This window comes from Nymphalis io, chromosome 8, assembly GCF_905147045.1.
Source record: "Nymphalis io chromosome 8, ilAglIoxx1.1, whole genome shotgun sequence".
NCBI classification, from domain to species: Eukaryota; Metazoa; Arthropoda; class Insecta; order Lepidoptera; family Nymphalidae; genus Nymphalis; species Nymphalis io.
In genome coordinates this window covers 3,192,187-3,219,902 of record NC_065895.1, presented here as the reverse complement: position 1 = coordinate 3,219,902, position 27,716 = coordinate 3,192,187, and the positions used below count along the sequence as shown (strand labels likewise).

At 33.1% G+C, this 27,716-nt stretch overlaps 1 protein-coding gene across 1 annotated transcript; it reads left to right on the top strand.

Moving 5' to 3' along the window:
* Positions 1-1,206: 1,206 nt before the first annotated feature.
* On the top strand, positions 1,207-23,502 carry LOC126770182 (sodium-dependent dopamine transporter). The gene is made up of 12 exons (XM_050489421.1): positions 1,207-1,267; positions 5,910-6,083; positions 17,576-17,710; positions 19,229-19,383; positions 19,763-19,878; positions 19,947-20,085; positions 20,155-20,289; positions 20,360-20,463; positions 20,572-20,809; positions 21,096-21,324; positions 21,973-22,241; positions 22,629-23,502. The coding sequence occupies exons 2-12, from the start codon at positions 5,939-5,941 to the stop codon at positions 22,812-22,814; spliced, it is 1,851 nt and encodes a 616-aa protein (XP_050345378.1). The 5' UTR covers positions 1,207-1,267; positions 5,910-5,938; the 3' UTR covers positions 22,815-23,502.
* Positions 23,503-27,716: the final 4,214 nt, after the last annotated feature.

Sequence of the window (27,716 nt, the reverse complement as noted above, 5' to 3'; positions counted from 1 at the left end):
TATATTCATATTTACTGAAAGTTGTGTGCTATTGACACATTCTTTGTCGTTCGCTGTCACGCAGTTATTGTGGAGTAGGTCGTGTCTGGGCGTTCGTAGCGTGACCCCGCCCAGCGCCACGCCCAGCACTGCTAATTACCACCAATATAGGAAATATTAATAAGAAAGTATAAATGAATAATTTAATATTTAAATCATATTGATTAATACTAATGATTTATATTATTTCATCGTATTATTCGGTATGGCATTCTCACAGTGTCTAAAAACGATACGAGTACGATAAAAATAAAATTGTTTTGTTATAGTCTTATAGTTTTTTAATAGTTTTGTTTGAGTTTAGCATTCAATCTTAACCATAACTTATTGTCTAGCTACCTTCATATAGATGTAGATATTAGGATAAATAAAACAAAACTAAATGTATATTCTTAATGTTTTTCTCAGGGTTTCCGCTGATTGATAAACTTTATTGAAATAAATCTTTAAAGATAAATATTAAGTATCTATGTACGAGTATCTATGTTTTTATGGTTGCCAAAACTATGTATAGATTGTGGTGACTGAACATAGGCTATGTTACCAGGTAGGGACCTAATCCTATCCTAGGATTAGATTGATCGGACGTAACTATATTATATTAAAAATTACGTTATAAAAAAAGTACAGTTAGTGCATAATTGTATAAAAAGATAAATAAATGTTCCCTGTACCAATTCTAATAAGACTTAATTTTTACATATCTACTTTACGATTTTGATATTTAAATAGCTATACATATATAGCCGAGATGGCCCAGTGGTAAGAACATGAATCTTAACTGATGATCGTGGGTTCAAGCCCGGGCATGCACTGCTAAATTTTCATGTGCTTAATTTGTGATTATATTTTATCTCGTTCTTGACGGTGAAGGAAAATATCGTGAGGAAACCTGCATGTGTCTAATTTCACTAAAATTCTGCCACATGTGTATTCCACCAACCCGCATTGGAGCAGCGTGGTGGAATAAGCCATACCTTCTCCTCAAAAACGGAGAGTTGGCCTTAACATTTTTTTAAAGTATTTCTCTTAGTATATTTTAAAATCGGTAATTTTTAGGAAGACCATTTATCTGTTCAGTAGGCGTAGTCCCGCCCCTCGCATAGAGGACACGGGGTTGAGTCGACGCTGGCTGGCGCCTGGCACCATTCTTATGCCTTGGTCTCACTTAGCTGCGGTCGCCGCGGCGCGCGGACATGGCGCGAGTGTTGCGTCCGCCGAGCCGCACGTAAGTATTACTTTACTCACTTAACTTCAATGTCAGCTAATATTAGAATTTATTATAAATCATATATCAATAAAGTTCTTTTTTATAAAAGTTTTGGAGTGTTATTAAAAAAGAAAAATTGTACACTGTTACAATCTTGTCTGGTATTTTAGTTTAATGCACGTTATTTTTTTAATAAAAAATTAAACAAAAAAATATATTAAATTACGAACGACGACTTCTTTATATTGGGTTAAAAAGGTTGGTTTAAAATAGCGTATTAATAGAATAATAGATCATTTTGATAGAGAGCGGTTTTTCCGTCGAAGGTCACAGGTTCACGCTCGTCAGGATAATTGGTCTCTCGAATGACATGTACTATTTATTATTATTATTGGTTAACTGATTTTTATAATCGCATGTACCGGAAGCGCATTTCATTCAAATATTATTATTTTTTTACTTTCATAAGGCATTTCATAATTATATACATACTATATAGTTGCTTAGATTTAGATTCGTTTAGATTCGTCATCATATTATGTTACTGAAATACCGTCTACGCTAAAAGACAAAAGCAATCATTGAAATAATCAAGACAAAATCACCTAAGTGTTTGATAGTTAAAAAATGTTTTGTCATGAAACATACAACTAACCTTAACCATTATCGTTTTTTTATATATATTTTCATTGAATCTCCACAGACTGTGCGCCAGTGTTTCTGTTTAACACAATTGCTATACTATATTTTTTTTATTGTTCAAAACTATTTAAAAATAATTAACAATGTACATTACAAGCATTAACTACAATTGTCGATACAGCACCGTTTCTGCGCGAGCTTCACTTAGTTCACTGTTCAAATTCCTCCCGGTTCCAGTTAAGCGATTCCATCTCTTCTACTCTCTGCCACTTATTGCCAATTTTTATTGTGTAATTTTTTATCTCACTATTTGCTGACTCCACTTTTTAATATACATTTTTGTTTACCTGTATAAACATTTTTTCCATTAAAATAAAAAACACGGCTGCCCTGAATTAATTAATTAATTATTATGCAGCCAGTGTTATTCGGTATAGTTAAAGGATTATAACTCCATGCATCCAAATCTTTTTTCAGGCGTTTAAAAGTTATGATGAAATAAAAAAAACTCACTTACTTACATGAACCCTGAAAACATTACGCTCCTTTTTTTCGTAGTCGTGAAAATCGTTTAGAATGTTAAAAAATAAAATGTAACTACGAATGTGAAGCAATTTTAAGTACAATTTATAAGCTGGATATAAGGTAAGAAAATAGTCAAAGACTGATCGAAGTGATTTTGCTCTATCATCAACATCAAAAAAAAAAGTTTCATTTATAACGATTTTTTTTTATAAACAAGCCTATTTTAATCTGTGTATTAAAGTTAATATAATTTAGTACATGCTAATATATGTTGTCACCTACTCGAACGTGTGCAAAATTTCAGCTCAATAAGTTAAGTTAAAGTCCGGGAAATAGACATTTCAATCTATACTAATATATAAATGCGAAAGTAACACAGTCTGTCCGATATGATTGTAGGCTACTTTTTTTCTGTACCGATGATGTATTTAGTAAATAATGGTTAACCTGGCATATACTTGTAAGGTCTTGTGCTAGTTGCTTAGAATTAAAAAAATGTTTACAAGCTAGTCTGGGAAATATGCCACTTGAAAAATAAGTAAAAAAATTGGTACCCATATGCACATTTTTAGGCGCTGCTGTTGGTATGACAGAACAGCAAGTACTGAGGAAATTTTAATGTTTTTTTTTAACCTGAATGTTGGGCCTTGCCTATGCGCAAGTATGAATAGAATAATGAAATGTTTGAATTATGAATAGCTGTCACAAATAACAAAAAAATATATAGTAATTTTATTATCTGAACCCAAGTGAATTACTTTGAATATAAAAGGATTAATTACTACCAAATTTTAACAGCTAAATATGACATGTATAGATACGTATTATTCCGTAACGGATCGTAACGATTAAAGATCGCCCATAATGCGTATCATGTTGATAGCTCAATCTACCTCGTTTAATAACTCAATAACTCAGTAATAATCCAAAACCCAAACCAGATCATAAATGAAAGATAAACCAGATCAGAAATGATCTAATATTCAAAAATCTTTCTGGATATATTTTTTCAGACATTTTATCATTACGCGTAACTTGCGTTTTTCTATACTTATTTTTTAACTATTCTCTAAAAACAACTCATTACTTTTTTTTTTTTTTAAATATATAAGCCAGCGCTTGACCGTTATCACACCTGATGGAAAGTGATGATACAGTCTAAGATGGAGCGCGCTTGCCTAGAAGATGCCTATTCACTCTAGACTTGAAGGTACCCATATTGGTACGTAGGTGGTGGGAAAAACAGAGGTCGGGAGGGTATTCCAGATCTTAGCGGTGCGTATCAGAAACGAGGAAGCAAATCGTTTCGTACGTGTCTTAGATACATCAACAACGTACGGGTGCAGATCTTTACGATGCCACAAACGGTAAAAACCTTTTTACCATAGAACTGCGAGACTTTAATTTGGTTCCTGGGTTGGTTAGTTCCTGGGCAAACTCTCCGAAATATATTCTGTAGAAAACCGACAGAAATTAAAGAATTACTTGCGAACGGTATGATGAAATTAAGCGATACTTTGCATAAATAACATCAATAACAGGATTATATAACATCAATAATAAATGTTAAGCTACTCCCTATTATAAAGAGTTTATACATATATTACTTATAGGGATTTGTTAGAACTTTTTGATTCATCCACTTATAGTAATGTCCTTGGGTTAATGCATTCTCATTTGTAGGCTCAGCATCTATAAAATCATCTACGTCTATTTTTAAAGTTGTTTCAAAATGATGTAAAGAAGTTTAATGACCCAATTCAAATTGAAAACAAAACTTAATCCTTACATTCCAAATTTGAACGCACAAGGATAATATGAATATTGTAATTTTATACTTGTGGCGTGGTAGTAGGGTTTCGGGAAAGTTGGTCGGGGTTGGTACAACGCACTCATCATTTATAAATACTATTTGTTTATGCGTTGAGTGAGTCAGATTAACACCCAAGCACTGTGAAGAAACTACATCGTAAATACCTGGTCACAAATCTTTTTTTTTAAGTTAAAGTAGCTAGTCCCGCTATCGCACGGTCATAACGAGGGATTACTTAAAACGATTACATAGAAACACGAATATAAAAATATAAAAACTAGGTTTTTTTGGTGGCTTCCAGGTTGTATATAGAACAAATCACAAAATTTTCATTACAATCGGATCAATTGTTTAGGAACGCATAGAGGACTAACATACACTTTTATTTATAGATAGATAGAAATTATAAAAATTGTAACTAATACATGTTATAATTTATAAAGAACAGTTTTATTTTATATTTCAAAATAATATAACGTTAATTATGTGTTCTTAACGTTTATAAAATATTTAAAAAAATTGATATTGGTTACGAATTGTACCGTCAAAAATGTCAAATATTGAGATTCAATTTCGACGTTAGCTTGTAGAGCTGTTATGATGACGTAATGGTTTTTCGCGAGAATTAACGTGGTGCCAGTGACAGCTACTCTCCTACTGGACATCGAGTGCGGACTGCAGGGTTGATATTGTCTATGGATAACATACCTTTTTATAAATCCTTAATTTATTTTAGATTTTATGATTTAAGCCTATCTTTGTGCATCTGCGAGCTAAATATTTATTTATTTTCAAGTAGAATGTTGACTAATAATATTTTAGTATTTTTCATAGATGATAAAATATTTCTATGTGAAGTGCAAAAGTTATCACTTCTCTTTGGCGAACGGCAATGAGAACACACTTTAATTTATTTATGCCTTTTAGTTTTTAAATATAATATAAGTTTTAACAATCTGTGAATTCTTATTTTGGCTTTATTTAAGAGTGAAATAATATTTAATGTAATAATTTTATATACAAGTTGTCGGATTACCTAATAAATAAATGTCTTATTTGGTCATGATCAAATTCAAAGATCAAATTATTTAAAGACTGTTATACCAATGTATATATACATATATACCAAATGTAGTGCTGATTTAAAAATTATAAACGTGTACACATTATAGCCAAACGCATATAAAATATTTTATCATATAAAAAAACTGTTAACTTATAGGTAATTAAATATATGTAATAAATATACTTTGTACTTATAATATTAAATAAAATAAACAAAATTAATTTTGTTCAACCCTACTCTTAATTCGTTGGTCAGCTAGAGTGGTGTCCACTGCCCAGCGCGGCGCGCGTTATAACATTTGTCACTCCATACGCCATGCCCAAATGGAGTGGACTCAAGGACCGATTATTCGCTCCTTATTAATTAAAAGTCAAAGGTCAAGTGCTTGTCGCCTGTACGTGTTACGATACTTATAAAATCTATTTTTGTCTTGCGGAATATATTATAAAACGAAAATGAGGTAATTGATAGAACCCGTATATCCTCATCGAAGATTGCAATGTCTAATCCAGGATTCGACTGGTTTTAGATAATAAAAGTGGAGTATACCCACCCTGCTTATTAAATACACCTACAATTTAAATTATTTAAAAAAAAATAACTTTTTTCTGTAGTCTATGGCGGCAATCCGACCAATACTAGGATGTCGCTGAAGACCCCGACGCCGGGCGTCGGCGAGCGCGAGACATGGGGCAAGAAGGTGGACTTTTTGCTGTCCGTCATCGGCTTCGCTGTCGACCTTGCCAACGTGTGGCGGTTTCCCTACCTGTGCTACAAGAACGGAGGAGGTAGGTTTTAAACAATAAGAGATTTTATTTCAAGTTTTTACCCCCGCAGGTTGAGGCTATTAAAAGAATTATTGAATGGATAAGCTTCGAATAATAAAGCTATCAATTTATGGGAAATAGCATATTTACATTAAGTTTTATTATTGGATTGATCTAGAAAGAATTCGTACATGAAACATTTTAATACCTTTTTATACGAAACACTCTTTTCATAAATTCTGTTATATTATGTAGAGAGTAACAGATCCTTAGGGCTATTCACTTATCCCTGCATTATTACGTTATCCCGACTAAATCAGCGTGTAAGAGGTGCGCTGCGGCGAGGTGATGAAACGCCGGCATGAATGCTAAGTGCCCCTTACCGCCTCTTGCCACCTCTTACTACCTCTTGCAACCTCTAACCGCGCTAATTGTCGGTCTGTTTCCGACTTGAGAGACGTATTCACGTTTCTGCCGAACGAAAAATACAGTGTGTTCTCTTCGCATATTGTCTGGATATTTTGTAGCAATTGTTGTAGTTAAAACTAACTGGCTACCAACGCACGGCTTAAAATTTAACACATAAAGGTTTGAACTTGTGACTTTCGTTTTCTAATATAGAGACACACTATGAAAGGATTTTGATTCTCCCGCGAGTCACGACGCGTCGAGAAGTGCTATCGTAAGCCTATTAGCCATATGCATGTATATAAATGTAATAATTAGCTTTTTTGACATGGTGACCTATGCTTATTTGTCTTTCACAAAGAATTTTATTTTCATTTCTAATTGCAGATTTAATCATACAATACCAATATAAACCATTAAATGGATAAAAGTATAAATATTTATAAAAGTATCTTTAAGAATAATGTATTTTCAAGATTCAACTTTATGTATTGTACAGATATTACAAAATATGAACAAGCTATTTCGTCTTCTAAGATAAAAAGTGTGTTACATTTTAACTTACGTCTTTTCTACGGTAATAATGGTGCAAGGCAAATAAAAGTTTTAATAAGCTACCACGTAATCAGAATGTAGATTCTGCCGAGAAAAACTGGCGAGAATTCCAGTATCAGTCATTATTTATTCATGTCCCGCTGCTGAATTCCTTTCTTTTTTAAGGAGATTGTTTGGAGCTTATTCCATTACGCTGCTCTAATGCGAGTTGGTGGATAGATATGTAGCTGATTTTCATCATATACATGCACGAGATGAACTATTAAAGCATATAAAGTACATGATATTTGAGTTGTCCTTGCCTGAACCCACAATATTTGACTTAGATTCGCGTGTTCTAACTACTAGGTCATCTCGGCTCGAACCTTAAGAATTTTAAGCAACCTTATTAAGCTGGCAAACTGGATAAGACAGCTCACCACTAAAGATTTTCCACATTTTTTACATGAAGTCATTTCGACTCCTTTATAAACAAATGCATAATAGATGTATGTACAAGGTGATATAAGTTCGTATTCTCGGGTGCAATTCTAATTGCTCAACAACTGGGCGAGGACTCTCGAAGTTTCAGTCGATAATGACACTTTATGGTTTCGTACCTGAGCGAGCCCATGCTTTACATCGTCTAAAATCCAATTGGATGCTTGCATTCTAGATACGAAATTTGTGATCTCGCTTTGGTTGTGTTTTGTGTTGCCACTAGAAACTTACTGCACGACTTAGAAGGTTGGCTAATTCTAATACAATTTGTTTCGGTTTTTGACTTCGATACGGTGCACCAAGGCCTAACGAAATAAACGTACCAACTAAATAAAATTTCCTAAATGAATTTTATTTAAATATTATACAATAATTTGCTTTAAATTTGTAATGTGTATCTTGTTATTTTTATTTTAATTTTGTATTTTATAAAAATGTCTGTACAAATTTTATGTATATAATAATATTAAAACTTAAAAAAAAATTAAAATCAAAAAATTTTTGACAGTAAAAATGTATTCGATTTCATTTTATTAGATTTTATGATTAGATGCTCCTGTCGATTTAATTTTTCGCATGTCCATGTATTCTAAAAACTATCTCTATTCTGATATACTAGGCTTATTGACAACTGTCGAATACGACACCATAATCATTAATAATGATAATTGATACACGCCAGAAAAATAATAACAATACAAGAATTATAATATTATCTAATGTTAATATCTTAATTATTCTAATGATTATTTACGGACAAATATTATTTAATAATACAGGATTAATATATTACACCGGAAGTTGATAAGCAGCAGATAACCTAGCTAGATCAGTAAAATAAGATTCTAGTAGCTTAATCCTTACATTATACATAATAAAACAAAATCATTATAGCATTGATTAATCGACATAATTTGAGAAAATATAAATAAACAATAAGCACTATTTATTAATTGCGCCGGAAGCTGACAAGCAGAAGGCGCCATTAATAAATAGAATAATATATAATAAAATGTTCCAAGTATAAACAAATATGAATCAACTATTTATTTGATTATGAAATTTCTAATTAAATTGTTAAACAGAAGTTCTATACTTATAAATAATCATCAAGATGTACCCGAACTAGCCGTATATGTAGGACCGGAAGTATTAATTGATAACAATTGGTATAATGTAAACGGAGAAGTGTCATTGCCGTATATGTTAAATTAGAAGCTTTCGTTTTTACAAATGATTCGAGGTTCCTCAAAGGAGATAGTCATGAATAAAAAAGCTACATAATTACCAGATTTAGACAATATAACACTTGTGCTTACACATTATTTTTTTTAACCTAGGCTTAAAAAGAAACTGATCATGTCCTTTCACATTGTACTTGTTCGGATGGCACTTCATTTAACTGATAATTCACTTAGCTAAGCGTGTTCGAGAAGCGATATCGCTTTTTTGTTAAAGAATTGCTGTATTCGCAATTATCTCAAATACACATTTATACGTAAAGCCGTAAAATTTTGCATCTTATATATCAGTACTCAACCTGTATGTATATTAATCTTTATAATAAACTGGAGTGCTATTAGCAGACGGAAATGAGGAGCTCACTGCGGGCGCGCTAGTGGTCCCGCCTGAATGTCCGCCTCTGTTGTGTCCGGAAATAAATAAATGAGTTTCCTTAGTTTTGATCTTTGTCTTTTGTAAACAAACAACATTACCCCTATGATGTCTTCGGGTGCATAAATATTTTACGTACACCTTTTATTAAAAAAATAGAATCTTATTAAACGAATTCAAAAATCGAATCTAATTAACAATATGAATTATTTTTTAAATATAAATGAGAATTTGGTTTGTTTTTTTAAATGCTTTTAATATTTATTTTTGTCTTGTATTGAAATGTAAAACATATTATGAATAAGGAATTTCGGTCATATGTTATTTTTTATAAATTAACCTTTAGGTATCGACACGCAAAACGTGAAAGATAACATTTATATTTTTTACATTTAGTTTTAATGGACTTAATTATGAATTAATAATAACTTTTTTAAAATTTTTTTTTTCATTAATTCGTAGCCATGTCACTGATAAATGGCTTGAAAGTTATAATTACAGCTGATGTTAAAAAAACAATACAAAGCCATAGAAACTCAAAAGTAACCGGACTATAAAAACAATATATCATGATCCCATCCGTTTTAGTAGGAATTTAACTAAGGATTACAAGTAATTTACGTTTGCAAATATAAGAGCATTCTTATCATCAAAATTCTTATATTAAAAACAAAACATGAATGTTCTAAAACTACCACAAGAGGAACGAAGTTTCTACATCACTAATTACATCCTTCACTTTCTTCTTTGTACCGCACCGACTCTTTGGGCGTCCAAGAGCCAGTAATTGACAATCAGAAAGCTCCCTTTACACGACGCTTCGAGAAACTTCGTTAGCTACTCGATGTGCAGGAAAATTAGTAACGCAATAATGGGGGTAATAAGGTAATGGAGGGGGGTCATCTGGAGCCGATAGTCTACCCTAGATCTAATTAAATATCAATTCTATATCAATGTTATCTTGTGATGTCCCTTCAAAGGGTCATTCCCGGAAATTTATTTAGAGTCGCTTAAGCGCGTCGGTTGGAGTGAAATTGAATTTCGAATAGTTATGAGCTTGAGGCTTTGAGCGTGTCGTGTCATGTAGGAACTGAAATTATATCACATTTTTTATATGAAGGGTATTTTATGAAGAAATTAAATATGAAAATATGAAACTAAGAGATGCCCGAAGAATTTATGTAATCTGTAAGAAACAGTGTGTCTTGTACGATTTTAATACTTGATAATAGCAATAAACTCAGCAGCTTCATTAAGATAAAGCATTAGCACATAAATTTTGCTTATATATTAGCTATATGTTCTGAAGCTCGACAAAGTCGTCTTTGTTTTATAATCTGTAGTGGTCACATTTTTAGTAAAAAATTCTAAATGTAATTTTAATTGACTCAAATAAATAGAAGTTGCTTACCCACCGCATTATTTTTTTATGTTAATTAAATTTATATTGTTATCAATTTTATTACTACATTTTTTTTCAATTAAAATCAGTTTTCAATATTTTTATATTGTCATTGTTTCTCAATACCAAGTATGGTGATAAAACCATTAATTTCGATAGGAAGCTATGATGGTGCGTAATCAGTTTTGAAATTTCGTCCAGTAATTGGTTGGGCCGGCACTTCATCATGCGACCCTAACCGTCACTCACGGCTCGGACACACTGACATTTTGAGTACGTAATGGAAGGTAGTTCAATTGATTAGGCTTTAGTTCATATATAAGCTGACTGAATTTCATTTGTGATTGTTTATGCTGATATTTAGATGAGATTTACGAGATGTGATTTTTTTATCATTTTGTTTTACTAATATTCTAATGTAATTTAATTATAACAGCCTGTAAATACTGCATGATTAAGGCTTGAGGAGAGCATTTGGATCTCCTTCCACTCTTCGTCAATGGTTGATCGTTATCGCTAAGATGAATTAAAACACAAATTAAGCACATAAAATGTTGTGGTACTTGCCCGATTTCTTCGCATTTATTTTCATTGGGCCGTCTTGGCTCCTACTAACATAAATTTGTCAGTTTTTTACGCAGCAACGGCTAGGCGAATTTCAAATGTAATCTATATATATTATTAAATGTTATGTTTATCTCAGTAATTATCAACGCACTACTTAAAACTATAAAATACGGCTACTGAAATTTGTAAGATAACTTTATATCGGAATCGCTTTATTGCGCATTAAGAAAGGATGTTGCGAAATTTCTATTTCAAGGGTCGGAGACTGCACAGAGGAGAGAGCGTAACCCTCAACTTAATCGAATCGTCTCGTTTAAAGTGTCATTCTGTTTAACACAAGAGAACAAATAAATATACACACATCACAGTTCACAAACAAATTTGACATTAAACCATGACGTTGTGATACAATTCAACTAATATATTTTTAACAATTAGTTTTTATTACGGGGATTAACTACTTTACAGCTGTGAAAGAAATAAGGAAGGAATTGTGTAATGTGTAAGTTGCAAAAAATTCCTTTAGTAATTTTATAATTCTAAATATTTAGTGAAATCTTATATTAGAATAAATTAAAAACGGTTGCTAGATTCTGCATTGGAGGAATTGGTATAGAGTGGAGTAGCATGGTGGAATAATCTCCAAACTTTCTCCTCAAAACGAAAGCAAGGCCCACAGCCCCAACAGTAGGTTATTTAAAGCCTTAGGGTCGGCGGATGTTGGGCGGATCAGGGCTATAGCCCAGCAAGCCCTGATAGCCCGATGGGAGGAAGATCTGAGGTCCCCCAAAGCGGGCCTGGCGACAGTAGAGGCGGTACGTCCCCACTTAAGTCGCTGGGTCAAAAGAAAACGAGGCACGCTCTCGTTTAGGTTGACGCAGGTACTTACCGCATACGGCTGCTTCAGTAAGTACCTGCACAAGATAGCACGACAGGAAATGTCACCTTCCTGCCACGAGTGTGGTGCGCCAACCGACACGGCGCAATACACCCTGACGGAGTGTGCCGCATGGGGGCCCCAGAGGCTTTCTCTGGCGGCAGTTGTCGGCGGAGACCTCTCCTTGCCGAGCATCATCAACGCGATGCTCGGAAGCGATGAGTGTTGGTCGGAAATGGTCTCCTTCTGCGGAGCGGGAGCGGGAAGAGGACGCCGCTGCAAACCTGCTCCGCCGAAGAGGACTGGGGAGAAGAATGAGGTGCTATGCGCACCCAGGACAGACATTTGTGTGCATGAACATGTCTGTTTGTCCTGAATCTGGGTGTAATTATTTATATAAGTATGTACTCACAAAAGAAAAGTAGTATATGTGGTATATCCGTTGTCTGGTTTCCATAGTACAAGCTCTGCATAGTTTGAGATCAGACGGCCGTGTATGAATAATGTCCCAGGATATTATTATTATTATTCAATAGCTGTCAAATCATATAATTGCATATTACAAGCAAACTGTTCAATCGGTCCATAATAAACACGTTTCCGACAACGCAACGTTCTACCCGTGGATGATTTAATACCTGAAACAGTTCGATGAAAATCTCATAATGCCCAATCATCCGCGACCCTCCGGGAGTAGCCGGAGATATTTCATTATCCTAAGTCCAGACGCTGGCTTAGATGGCGGGATTGAACGAGATATTTTTTACAATTTCAATTTATTTTAAATCGTACGACTATTTCGAATATGACGCAGCTTCAATTTAATTTATTTCTTTCGAAAAAATTACCTAGATTGAACATTTAAAAAAAAATATTTTTTATCATAAAAACAATTTAGATTTTTATACATATATAACAAGTAGAAAGACATATGATATATATATTTTAACTAAATATGGAATTAAAGCAATTTAAAATGAATGAGTACAGTTATATAATAGCTTAACTAATGATAGAAATATATAACTAGCACTAGGCCCTTTTTTGGGAGAGGCCTATGTTCAGCAGTGGACAACGATTGGCTGTTGATTGAGGCCCTTTTAAGTAATTAAACGTAAACTTAACAAATATATAGACGCTGTTTTTTTGGTGGTTTACTTATGTTTTTGGACACTTCTGCTTATATTTATATGTAAATGTTATTGTATTCTTAAATGAATAAATAAATGTATTTAACATTATTGTTAAATGTGATCAAATGTTGAAATACTTTTTTGTGTAAGAGAGACAGATATATACATATCACATAATAGATGGTATATGAAAAGAGACGTACACCAAAAGTAACTTATAAAAAGCATAAATCTTTTAGAACAGCAGCACACTATCAAAATCCTATTATCCAAGTTAAGCGGCGAGGAAACATCGGAACACTTCACTTTGGCCGACTTAAGGAACTTAAGATGGGTTGATTCCGTGACCTGTTGCATCCGGCAATAAAATAAATCCTCTCCCACCCCCTAAGAGCAATATTGAATAACGTACTATATGAAACATTGTATGAAATTTTTATATCGTCTATGTACGAATATGTGTTAATCGCGATGGCTTTGTGGGTGTGAACTTAAATGAAAATGGTTCGGTTTAATCATTTTAGCTAAATGTATGTAGATTTAATTTATTATTAGAAATTTATATAATAGATTTTTCGCCAATTTAATATAAAAACTTCACTTGCGGCTAACTTATAATAATAATAAAGTACTTTATTGTACACAAAAATAAGAATGTGTGCATATTTATGTCTATGTTTTACAAAAAATCGCAATTTTTAAAGTTTTGTACAAATAGGCGGTATTATTCCTAAAAAGCTAATTCTACTTGCGTTATGAACTGAGTATATCCTTATTATCCACTCAATAAAAAATTCGATACACTAATGTGTTCATTTACATTTATATTATAGTTTGTTATATCGGTGCATCCTTTCTTCCAATTAGTAAGTATATACTGTGCATGATTATCGTTTTATATATCAGTACCAAGTATTTAGTTGTTACGAATATGTCTCGCGAGAAGACTACGTAGTACTATGACAGAAGGCTACGTATTAGTAAGAGTCTATGCCAGAAAGCCTAACAGTAATTAATTTGTATATAGCATGTAGCGTATTAAGAGTAAGACAATATTAAAGACTAATTGTTATAATAATATTATACTGGGACATTATTCACACACGGCCATCTAATCCCAAACTAAGCAGAGCTTGTGCAATGGAAACCAGACAACTGATATACTACATATACTACTTTTCTTTTGTAAATACATACTTATATATATATAAAGATAATTACAGACTCAGGACAAACAGACATGTATAAGTAAGGTATATTTTAAGGTTCTACTTAAAACAAATGATAAATAACACCGAATCATTACATAACATCTACACGGTTGTCAATGAGTGAAGCTCAGGGATGCAAACAAGTGTTTTATAAATAAGTTTGTAAACTAACCTGAAAAGCCGAGATGACCTAGTCGTTGGAACGCGTGAATCTTAACCGATGATCGTGGGTTCAAACCCGGGTAAGCACTACTGAATTTTCATGTGCTTAATTTGTGATTAAAATTCATCTCGTGCTTGACGGTGAAGGAAAACATCGTGAGGAAACCTGCATGTGTCTAATTTCATTGAAATTATGTCACATGTGCATTCTACCAACCCGCATTGGAGCAGCGTGGTGGAAAAAGCTCTAAAACCTTCTCCTCAAAAAGGGAGAGGAGGCGTTAGCCCAGCAGTGGGACATTGACAGGCTGTTACTGTAAACTAACCTGATTCAGCCTCTTTCTTACATCATGGTCACAACTGCGTAGAATTCCATCAGGATCTCTGAAAGAATCATCATAGTTAATTTGAACACAAATGCCTGTCCTGGGTGGGAATTGAACCCACAATCTTCGACATGAAAGGCAAGTATCTACCAACCATGCCAATCCGCTCGTCATATATTATTTATGATAATATTTAAGCAGGTGTTTGTTAACCGTTCGGTCATTCGTTCACCAACATGATTTTACATTAAGTATTGTCTTGGGTAAATTGCTACTGATAGAATCAGTCGAGATGTATTCTTAGCTTTTGAAAGGAAGAGCCCTATTTAACAATTGTTTCATTCAGGTATTACTCATCCTCGTGTCATTGTTATTAGGTACTTAATAAAATTATAATGACCTAGTTCCTGACGCACGCGATGCGAGTTAATGAAATTAAAAATTAATTAGTTTTCTTTAGTTTCATGAATTAAAAAGTCTTTTGAAAATTATTATGAAATATAACTTCCCACTGATGGGGTAAGACCTCTTCTCTCGAGCGAAAGCTTGGAGCTTGTTTCACCAATGTGACTTGGTGAAATAAATAAATCGATATTAATGCGATATGAACGTGCGAATCACGTATTACATTTTCACGATTTAATTCTGAATGATTTTGATGATATGATAAATGCTTAGTTTTTTTTAATAACCACCTAATGTGGTATAACATACGAGTCATTGCGAACTATATCGAGTTAGAGCAAGCTATTTTAATTATTTCAAATACAATGGTTTATTTATCTGTCTGTAAGTGGTTGTCACCGTTAATTTATATGGCCGCTGAAAGAAATATTAACCATTTACCGATACCTAACCATTTAGGATACCGTCAATTTGCTACAAATCATGAGAACATAGCAATACAAAGTATTTTTGGCAGTAGAATTACTAATGAGTGGTACCACCCAGTCATCATATATAAAAGTGCCTACCCAGACGTACGTACGACGTACGTAGTTAGGATTTATGAGCCAAGAAATGAGAAAGATCAAATGTGCCTGTATTTCAAAAACTATAAATAAAAATGTTAATTGTACAAGAATTATATAACAAATAACGGTTTTATCATTCTGAAGGCATACCTAGGTAGACAATAACGCTTACATAGCGAAATGTCTCAAGAATCATAAAAGCTTGTTCTAAGTAAATGCGAGACTTAAAAGGCCAATTATGGCACAATTTGCTCCACTCTCCCTCCACCCTCGGAGGGAGCCAATATGAAATTATTGCCTTGAGAATTGCGATCTATGATCTGAGATTGCTTTAAAAGTACAGTGAAAAAATCGACTTAAGAGGATTAGCAATTCATTTATATTTATAACTTGAAACTTGATTAAATTATAAAATCTTTTCCGTTCAGTTGTATTTAATACCCAACTAGTTAATATTAGGTCCTTGCATATGAAATTAGCGTTTTGTCATACTGACCACTTTGATCTGAAATATCACCTCTTTGGTTAAAAATTCCAAATTCAAATTTATAAATTCATTTAGCTGGTATATTTGTGTTTTGCAAAAAAGTCATTCATTTGTTTTTTTCATCATTATTTTTTTCTTTGGCGTCGCTTATTACCGCACAATGGAAAACATGAAATATCGGTATATTTACGAGTACGAGTTCTACCGTCGCACCAGTGCTGCAGAATCAGCACGAAGAATTAATGATGTGTACGGCGCTGGTATCGCAAAGTGCACTTCAGAGATAGCTGCAGGCTTGGGGGTAAGCGATAAAACTATATTAATCCACTTGAAACAAATCGGGAAAGTAAAAAAACTTTCGATGGGTACCTCATGAATTGAGTGAATCGAACTTGCAAACACGCGTCGACTGCTGTGTTACTTTGCTCAACCGGCACAATAATGAAGGGATTTTAAATCGAATTTAAATCGATTTTAAATCGGATTTTAAAACTTGTGATGAAAACTGGATACTGTACGATAATCAGAAGCGCTCGTTGCAATGGCAGAACCCTGGAGACCCAGCCAAATGCTGCCCATGCTAAACGAAAATTGACTCAGAAAAAGTTACTTGTGAGTGTTTGGTGGACTAGCGCCGGTGTCGTTCACTACAGCTTTCTAAAATCTGGCCATATGATTATGGCCGATATCTATTGTCAGCAACTGCAAACCATGAAGGAAGAACTAGCTGCTAAACAACCGAGATTGGTCAATCGCTCTAGGCCACTGCTGCTTCACGACAACGCAAGACCACACACTGCACAATAAACAACCACTAAGTTAGATGAACTACAATTGGAATGTCTGCGACATCCAACGTACTCCCCGGACCTTGCTCCAACAGATTACCATTTTTTTCCACAATTTGGGCAACTTTTTACAAGGAAAAAAATTCAACTCCGATGCGGCAGTCCAAACCGCCTTCAAAGAGTTTTTTGATTCTCGCCTCCATGTTTTTTTAGTAAAGAGATCAATGAACTACTTATGAGATGCCAAAAGTGCATAGATAACAACGGTGCATATTTTTGATTAATTAAATATATTTTCCAAATAAAAAATGAATATATTTCTCACGTACAAAACGCCAATTTCATATGTAAGGACCTAATATTAAATGATGTATTTATTTTAGAGCGTTCGTTCTAAGAAAGAATATAATTTCCGTGTTTGTATTTTAAATTACAAATAAAAAAGTTAGGTTTATTTGTTATAAAGTTCCGGATCGAGACTTTTTAATTTAAATAGAATTTTATTGATTTTGATTTGTGGTTAATGCAGGAGCCTTCTTGGTGCCATATTGCATCATGTTAGTGGTGGGAGGGATACCGCTTTTCTACATGGAGCTAGCTTTAGGGCAGTTCCATCGCAAAGGAGCCATCACTTGCTGGGGCAGGCTCGTGCCACTGCTTAAAGGTATATTGAATTCAGTTAATAATTAACACCTGCAATTGTTATAGACCGTAGCCTTTATTTTTAGTATATGTATATGTTCTATAATATAATACATTACTAATATATACTATTATTAGGCCTTATGTGCCTATTACTTTTACTATATATAAGACCGTAAATGTTATACGGCCTTATATATAATCGTTGTTTAGCGAGTGATTAGATAAACAAAGCCTTGTTTTCTTCATTCGAATGTCAAATGAATCATGACAGAAAGGGAGAAATCAGTCATCAATCAGCTGTTAAGCAACGTTTATTTGTAATGCCTATAATAATTAACATATTAATTTGTTTATAAAGTATATTAAAACTACTTTAGAAAAGAATAAGATTTTATGAGTTCTTATTAAAAAAAATCGTAGTTTTTTTCGTACCTTTATTGCATTACTTTATGTATACATACATGTAAGATAGAATATATTTTCCAGATATAGATTTTGTTACAACCCAAAATAAAATCTCTTTTATTTAAGATATGAATGCTTTGTAAATTTATGAACACTTCATTCAGTCTCGTATTTCTTTTACTCTTTATGCGCGCTCAATGTCTGCGATCTTGATTTATAGCACTTAACTATTACTTTGAATTTATAAGAAAAGTAATCGTGACTTGTGAATATGTATTGTATAAAAAGATTTCAAGTATTCATTTCTTATCGTTAATTTGATTTGAGAAATTAAAGACAGACTAGCAAACTATGAAAAACAGAAAGCTTTATTTCTAATTTATTTATTTTATTTTATTTATTTATTTAACACTTGTTGCACAACATATAAATAAGATGAGAGAAATAGGAAACAATCAAAGAAAAAGAAAAATAAAAAACGGTGCGCAAAGTTTAGCGGGCGTTTTGTGTGTTTTAATAATTTTTGTTTTTATGAACTAGTAGCGTATGTGCTGATAAAGGTTTTATCTGTCTATCTATAATTCCTTAATTTATCATTTTTGTCACCCTTTCTTATGTTACTGCCACCCTTACGATATTGTTCTTGGAATAAAATAAAGATCATATCATTCGCGTCGCGGTCCTTCCAAGTCTTGCACTTAACACCCATAATTGACACCATTTCTCGGCTCCCCTTAAGTGCTCCATACGCTTTCAAAAGACTGCAGATTTGCGAGGTCGGCTTATGGCCGGTGATTTCATTTCACTTTTCACGTCTCGGCTGAGTGGCTCCGATATGATTTTGAAGAATAAAATTGGTAATGGACTGGAACCGAAAAGCTTCTAGCTTTCTCGAAACATATTTTCTCTATGAAGGATTGGAAATTCGTCGGTTTAAGTGACCGTTTTTTAAAAATACTTTATCGTTTTAAAGATCATTCATCTCAGTTCCTAATGAAAAATAATTTCCATTTTCTTATTTCAAAACATTAGAATTAATATTTAATTTTATAATTATTAAGAGCTTTTCCTTTATTTTGTTTTTCAATATCTAAAATAAATTGTGTATTTAATAAATAATTAAAATCCTTAGGTATTGGATACGCGGTGGTTCTGATAGCATTCTATGTGGACTTTTATTATAATGTCATAATCGCTTGGGCTTTACGTTTCTTCTTCGCATCATTCACAACCATGTTACCTTGGACCAACTGCAACAATGAGTGGAATACACCTGCATGTCAACCGGTGAGAAAAAAATATACATACAGTATTTTTTCATTTTATATTCATACTATAACAAGAACTAAAGTCATAGTCGTAATATGGAAATATTGTTTTCGAAAAATAAGATTTAAGTTACTTATTCCAATGTACTACGTAATTTGATGAGCGAACAGACAGATCGATGTTACCCATCGCCGACATGCCAGTCTATGTATAAAAGTGACCCGAACTTTTTAAAACACTTAAACTGCTTAAGCTATTGTTTTGATAGCGATGACAAATGATTTAGAAGAATGATTACATTTTACTAAACTAATAATTTCGTATGATCAAAAATTTCTATAGATTAAAAATTTGAATTGATTTAAATAGACATAAGATACAAGTCATGTGTTTGTAGTTCGAAGCTAATTGGGAGTCTATAAACGTAAACAAAACCACACGCCACCACAACTCTTCAGCGTCAAACACTCCACAAACGACACCATTTACATCAGCCGCTTCAGAATATTTTAAGTAAGTAACACTGACCAAATATTACGAAATAAATTGAATAAATTTCTTATATATCGTTATATTTTCAGTCGGGCAATACTGGAACTGCACAGGAGTGAAGGCTTACATGATTTGGGTCCCATTAAGTGGGACTTGGCACTATGTCTTCTGGCGGTTTATATAATTTGTTACTTTTCATTGTGGAAAGGCATCAGCACATCTGGCAAAGTACATATCTTTTTATATAAGACTAAAGTATTTTATCTTATGTATTTTAAATAAATTGTTTTTTTTTAGGTAGTATGGTTTACAGCTTTATTTCCTTACGCTGTACTTCTGATACTGTTAGTACGTGGAATAACTCTACCGGGTTCTGCTACTGGCATTCAGTATTACTTAAGTCCTAATTTCGAGGCTATTACTCAACCTCAGGTGAATATTCTTCAAAATATTTTGTTAATCATTGCTGGAAAGTTATTATAATTTAGCGTTTTATTACCAGGTATGGGTCGATGCAGCTACACAAGTATTTTTTTCTTTGGGTCCAGGATTTGGTGTTCTCTTGGCTTACGCTTCTTACAATAAATACCACAACAACGTGTATCAGTATGTATAATTTACACTCCTTCTAGTTAAAAGTTTTATAAAATCAACAATAACGCATTTCAGAATACCAATTCATGTGTGCTTTTTTGACATTCTCACAAATTCCAGGGATGCGATTCTAACTAGCGTTATCAACTCTTGCACTTCATTCATCGCTGGATTTGTTATCTTCAGCGTGCTGGGTTACATGGCCCACACGTCTGGTAAGGATGTTCAAGATGTAGCCACTGAAGGACCGGGTCTCGTATTTATCGTGTACCCAGCTGCTATAGCAACTATGCCAGGGTCTACATTCTGGGCACTCATATTCTTTATGATGTTGCTGACACTGGGACTGGATAGCTCTGTGAGTAATTTATTATTTAAGTTTTCAGTATATAGAATCAAATTATGACAGGTTCTTATAATTTTTGCGACAAAATTATAGTAACGTTAAAATTCAAGATTTATACCTGTTGTAGTTTTTTATTAAACCGGAAAAAAATATTTTAACATCAATCAATATAATTTAAACAGTATTATTTATAATTAACTAATATTACTTATATTATTTGTAACGTGTTTTATAAAAAACCTTACTAAATTTACCATCCAAGTCACTAAGAAATCACTTAATCATCTATTTATTTCAGTTCGGTGGATCCGAGGCAATAATAACCGCTCTAAGCGATGAGTTTCCTCCAATCGGACGACATCGAGAACTGTTCGTGGCCTGCCTCTTCACCCTGTACTTCTTCGTTGGCTTAACGTCTTGCACTACGGGAGGCTTCTACTTCTTCCAACTCCTTGATCGATACGCGGCTGGATATTCTATGCTTGTTGCTGTTTTCTTTGAAGCAATTGCTGTTTCTTGGATCTATGGTATGATATGGTGTTTATTAATACTGGTTGTAGAGCTTTGTGCAAGCTCGTCTGGGTAGGTACCACCCACTCATCAGATGTTCTACCGCAAAACAGCAGTACTTGGTATTGTTGTGTTCCGGTTTGAAGGGCGAGTGAGCCAGTGTAATTACAGGCACAAGGGACATAACATCTTGGTTCCCAAGGTTGGTGGCGTAATGGTGACGTAAGCGAAGGTTAACATTTTTTACAACGCCATTATCTATGGGCGTTGGTGACCACTTAGCATCAGGTGGCCCATATGCACGTCCGCCTTCCTATTCTATAAAATAATAATAATAATAATAATGTTTAGGGTGACCTTTCTATTTCGTTATTTATATTCATATTTGTTTTATGTTTTAAATATAATTTTAGCACTTATTTTTTTATAAAATTGCAAATATACAATGTTTCTGTAATTGGGACATAATGAGCGTAAAATTTAACATTAACAATTGAGTACACTTTTTATATGTAACGTTTGTGTGAAACCTATCAAAAATGTTTTATTTCTGTCATGTGTATTTTTATTTTTGTTTAAATGTTAATTATTATCATTCTTGATTTAATTTGATTATTAAAATTGCATTAATGTTGTAACCACTTATAAGCATATTTTCTTAATAGGTACCGAAAGATTCTGCGAGGATATCCGTGACATGATTGGTTTCCGACCTGGTCTCTATTGGAGAATCTGCTGGCGTTTTGCCGCCCCAGCGTTCCTCTTGTTTATCACTGTGTATGGCCTGATGGATTATGAGCCTTTACAATATGATAACTACGTGTACCCATTCTGGGCGAACGCGCTTGGCTGGTTCATCGCAGGATCAAGCGTCATTTGTATACCAACCGTGGCTATTTACAAGATCCTCACAACTAAAGGAACTTTCTTAGAGGTAGGTGTTCCTGAGCAATCTGATTATCGTTTTTATTATTTTTCAGATTTTCGTTACACTAATTGTGAAATTTTGACTATAATTAAAACAGTAATTACATTGCGGAGGGGATTTTTAGTATGGAATTATATTTATACTTTGAATAATATCTTTATCGTAAATATAATTATTATAGACAACCGACTCCTTAAGCATAGATAGCGGTGACTATAACGGTCAGAAGTACGGATTTTCATCAGCCTTCAAATCTGGGTGTGTTAGAGGAATTTCGTTCATTCATGCTTTCATCTGTTTTATTTGACCATTTACAGTAGAGCAACGTGTTACTCTGATCTGTGTGTACTTATTCTAACAGTAGATGTGATTACAACACTTTTAATCTTTTAGCGTCTGCGCATCCTGACGACACCTTACGCGGACACGGAACACAGCGCGGTCCACAACGGCGTGGTGGTATCGGAGAGTGGTGGCGTGCGGCTGGCATCAGCCGTCACCACCCCCGGTACGCCACCCGCCACCGACCCATCGGCTACCTCCGCCCCCTCCGTGCGTGACCAGCCTGCACTCGTCTGAGCGACGCTCTCCTTTGACGTCTACTACGTATAAATAGTCTTTTATGGGCGACGTTAACACGTAATCCGTGGCTTATTGGCACAGTGTGACCAATATTGTAATCGGTTTCTGCGGCACCGGTTGCAGCCTGCAGGTTCTAACGTCGCTCATGAATTAAATTTATAGGGCGTATAGGTGTCAGAGGGAAGAAAGGTGGCGGCGTTTTATTTTAAGATTAATTGTGTGAAATGGTTGTCGATATGGGCCATCCGCCATAGAGGCGCTTATTGCTTTTAAAATAGATCTTAAGTTGCTAATTATAATTTTGACGTTTTCTTCATTTGTTTCATCATATTAGGTTTTAATCAATGAGTAAGATAAAAAATCCCATTAAAAATATATATTAACCTGTGGTGTTATAAGCTTATAATTTAGGCTTGCTATTATTATCTATGAAAAGTTTTGGTATATGGCAACATAAAATGTATGCTCACAAACAGATAGGTACCTAGATTATCTGTTTAATAAATGTGTACAAAACCGTATGCATGACAATTAGTTTTATTCGCGTTAATTTATGGTAGGAACATAGATATATCCTTGTTTTTATGATAATGTATTCTATTTATTTACTTGAATTTTAATTAAGTATAAACGTAACTTTGTCATTGGCATCGAAGAAGGCTTAAAGAATATCTATGATTAAAATACACATATGTATACGACTTTAAGCTTATTGATTATTCATTTTAAGTATATCATGTATTAACTATCATATATCAGTCTATATAAAATCGGTAAAAAATCTTTAATATAACAAATTAATGAAATAGCGTAATCACAATTTCTCTAATGTAGATTCTTACTAGAATATTTATATTAATACCTTTCAAATTAAAAAATATATATCTTCTTTGTATTAATACATTAATGATAATAATAAAAACATTTAATAATTTAGAAAGTAGAAGTTTCATAGTAACATGCTTATAACGAATGTTAGAAATATATAATTAAATAATAATTTACGTGTGGAAGAGTAATATTAGATTTTAATTGTATTAATCAGAAGTAACAAGTAGTGGTTCTTATAAATAGTACACTTTGAATTTTCGCAATATATATTTTACATTATATTGGGGTTTCAATCCCGATCCTACCTTTTTTGTGTCATTGTTACGAGCTTGCTGACCACTTGCTTGCACCACGATCGGTGTAGCTCTCGAAACGTCTGGCAAAGAAATTATATAAGAGTATGACCGCGGTTAACACAAAAATATAATGTATATAAGTTTGTAATAAATATATAATGTTATTAAGCTACATCACTCATACTATGTAGCTTTCTTTTGTCTAATTAGCTAAAATTTTACAGATTCCGTATCTATTTAGATTTAAGTCTGTATATCTGGTTAATTCAGCAAACCGTCGATGTTTTAGGTATAGTTATAATAATGAGTCTTCCATAGACAAGTCAAAATTATTTTTTTATCCATAAGATTTATTTTTGACGAATTTGGTCCACGTGACATATATTATATTTATTACGAAACGTATATTATATTTTTTATTATTATAATTTACAATCTTGTTATTATATCAGATCGCATAACATATTTTTTATATTCTATTTAAACATGAGGATTTTTAATGGATATTTTGACTTGTCTATGGATAAATTCTAAGCTGAAGAGCAAAAAGGTTGACGCTGGAACAATTAGTCTATTTTATGAGTCGCTACACAGATTCCTGAGGGTAATATAGTTATTTTTAAACTGTACGTTAAGAACCTCGCTATGTTACACTAATAGGCTTACAGCAAGCGCTACTTTAAAAATCATTTTAGATATTAGGTAACTATGTGTTTAGAATTATTCAGATTTCAAACGAAATTTAAAAAAATACATATTAAAAAGGTACATTATTTTTGTTTATTTTTATTTGTACTCAGTTTGTTTAGGTAGATGTTATTTTTCGTTTAATATCCATAGGTAAAAATATAAATTAATATTCTGTATAAATTATATCGATATAAATGAATTAATATATCTGTTGATTAAGAAAGAAAAAAATGCTGTGTAGATAATAGTAAAATAGTAAATTTTAATCATTCTATTTGATGTTTAAGAGAGTTCATATACCCACATAATTATAATACTAGTAAATTACTGAATATAACATATATAAGTCTATTTAATTAGTCGTATTTTTGTCTCTTCATATTAAAAATAATAATCATCTATATTCAATATATTTAATCTCTGAATGTTGTGATTTTGTCTCAGTAAAATTAGGGTGCTCCATTTTAATCAAAATATTTGTATTAACTATTTCATTTTAAATATATATTTGTTAATATTAATACTATTCGTCACTCCGTCCTGGGCAATGCGGATTGATGAATTGTATTAAATAATATATTGAATTGTTTTAATTAAACGTCATATTAATTTACAATAATTGATTGTAAAGTACGTTCCACACGACACGCTTACTTTTATAATGTTGTATGTTATTCAATCAAAATATTATATTCATTAGATGTAGAAAGTTTATGTAGTGACTTAGATTTTCAGATGAGCTCATATATTTAACGTGTAGTGCTTTGTCACGATTTAACATCACAATTCAAAAAGTGAAGTGACAGTGTTGCCATTACAAAAGTCATGTGCTTGTTAGAGTTATGTATCCATTTGATCTTTGATAGTTTCTTATATTATAAACATATTATAATGTAGCTTCTCTTTAATATTTTGATGTTAGTTCTCGTTGTGATAAATGTCTCGTATATTTGTAGTTTATGTATAAACTTATCAATAGTCATATCAGCCATTGTGACTATCGATTATTATATAATAAAAAGGTTTATACTTAATATATAGGGTTTTATTTATTACCCAATCAATCAATCAATCAACAGCCAATCGTTGTCCACTGCTGAACATAGGCCTCTCCCAAGGTGCGCCAAAGCTCCCTGTCCTCCACCTTCCGCATCCAGTTGGTGCCCGCCACCTTCTTAAGGTCGTCGGTCCACCTGGCTGGAGGGCGCCCTACGCTGCGCTTGCCGATTCGCGGTCTCCACTCTAGGACTCGGCTGCTCCAACGGCCATCGGTCCTACGACTAATTTATTTTTTATTATTAAACTTATTACCCGCAAAATTAAATTAACGAAATAGAAGATGGTAATTAAATCAGTAATAAAGCAGTGGATATAAATAAATAAACTCCTACTAACAGAACTGGATATTCAAAGTCTGGTTGAACCAAACTTTGTAACTGTCTTGCGTTCACTTTAATTTTAGATTAAAAGAAGAATCATAACATTTTTAATCATATGCGCAATATTTCTTTGAAGTAAACGGTATATCATTTTTACATATTTAATTATGGATAAGCATTTAAGAGTATCCGAGTTGTATCTTATAAATATACAAATGATTGATTGGTGATGCAATGAAATATTCGTATAAACAGAGTTTAGACAAACAGCCGTTTTGCTTGTTCAATGAAAATTCGATGCTTACGCAAAGAACAATATATACATATATCACATAATTCAACTATAGCATTTTTAAGTTATACAAATTCACTTTACGTAGTTATAATAATAAAGAAAAAAAAAAACATTATAAGAAATCAACAAAATCGAAGGGATAGTAAACTTTTAATATTAATCGCTAGTCTCATAGCGGTCTATACAGACGATCGAAAAAGTTACTTGGATTTCGGTAAATTGATGGAAGGATTATAAATAACATAAAAAAAAAATTTTTGCCGTTCATACTAAAATTAGCTCTTATATTTAATAGCGGAAGCTTTTTAAAAGTATTATTTGTGATTAGTAAGACGCGTTATATATATATATATATATATATATATATATATATATGTATATATTTAATATTTGCCGTGAGGGCAAACGACTCTACTCCACCTGATGGTAGTAGAGTCCAAACGCGACGGCGGCCAGTACAGTCGGGAAGACTGTTCTGCACTAGCCGCCTTCGCCTTGCCGGCCCGCAAGATGTCTCTTCACGCCTCGTTTGAAGGAATCCGGGTTGTAAGAGGAGAGGGGAACACGTGAGCTGGTAAGGAATTCCATTTTTTTGAAGTGCGACAAAGGAGTTACCAAATTTCTTTGTGCGCGATGAAATTGATATTACAGTTAGGCGGTGACATCGAGAGCCAGCACGCGCAGACTTATGAAGGAAGGGGGAAGCAAATGCAGGTCTATATTTAGTTTGAACATTTTGATGTGAATTGCTAGCTTGTAAGAGTGTAAACCCCGAGGACCTGCGACTAAATTCCTGATAAGTGCAACAACTTAATAATAAACTGTTTAGTTTTTTGACTTGCCTGATCTTAAGCATAGTCACAGTCTAGGATGCACGCCTGCCCAAAAGGAACCCGTTTACCCTGGATTTGAAGACACCAACATTGTATCTATCAGGAAATATGGACTCAGACAAAGCATTCCACAGTTTCGCAGTGCGAATGATAAATGTGGATTCAAAGTTTAGTTAAGAAATTTTAGTTAGCAGTCGCTGATTTACACCGGTGGAAATGAATTTCAATGTATTAGTTATAATATTCAGCTTATTTTCAAATTCAGGCATGTAGGAAAACGATAGCATCTTTAGGATTTGTGATTAAGACGTAATTATTAATAATAAGAACGTAGACAGAGAAATAAATCTGTCTACGAATAAGAATCATAATTTCTTTGAATAGGTGGTGCCATCTATACTTCATTTGGAAAAGCACGATATATCAATACAACCATCAGCGTTGTTTAGTTTAAAGCTTAAGATGTCTCTGACCAATTGTCAATAATTTAGATTATTGCTTACGATTTTATCGGTTAGTATTATAAAAATATGTCATTTAATCAATTTATTTATATATTAGAATTCATTCTATAG

Bases quoted from the DNA above. Each gene is read 5' to 3' on its own strand.
- LOC126770182 (XM_050489421.1), top strand. From the start codon at position 5,939: ATGTCGCTGAAGACCCCGACGCCGGGCGTCGGCGAGCGCGAGACATGG. The intron at 20,290-20,359 runs GTGAATATTCTT...TTTTATTACCAG, and splicing joins AGGCTATTACTCAACCTCAG to GTATGGGTCGATGCAGCTAC. The intron at 22,242-22,628 runs GTAGGTGTTCCT...TTAATCTTTTAG, and splicing joins CTAAAGGAACTTTCTTAGAG to CGTCTGCGCATCCTGACGAC.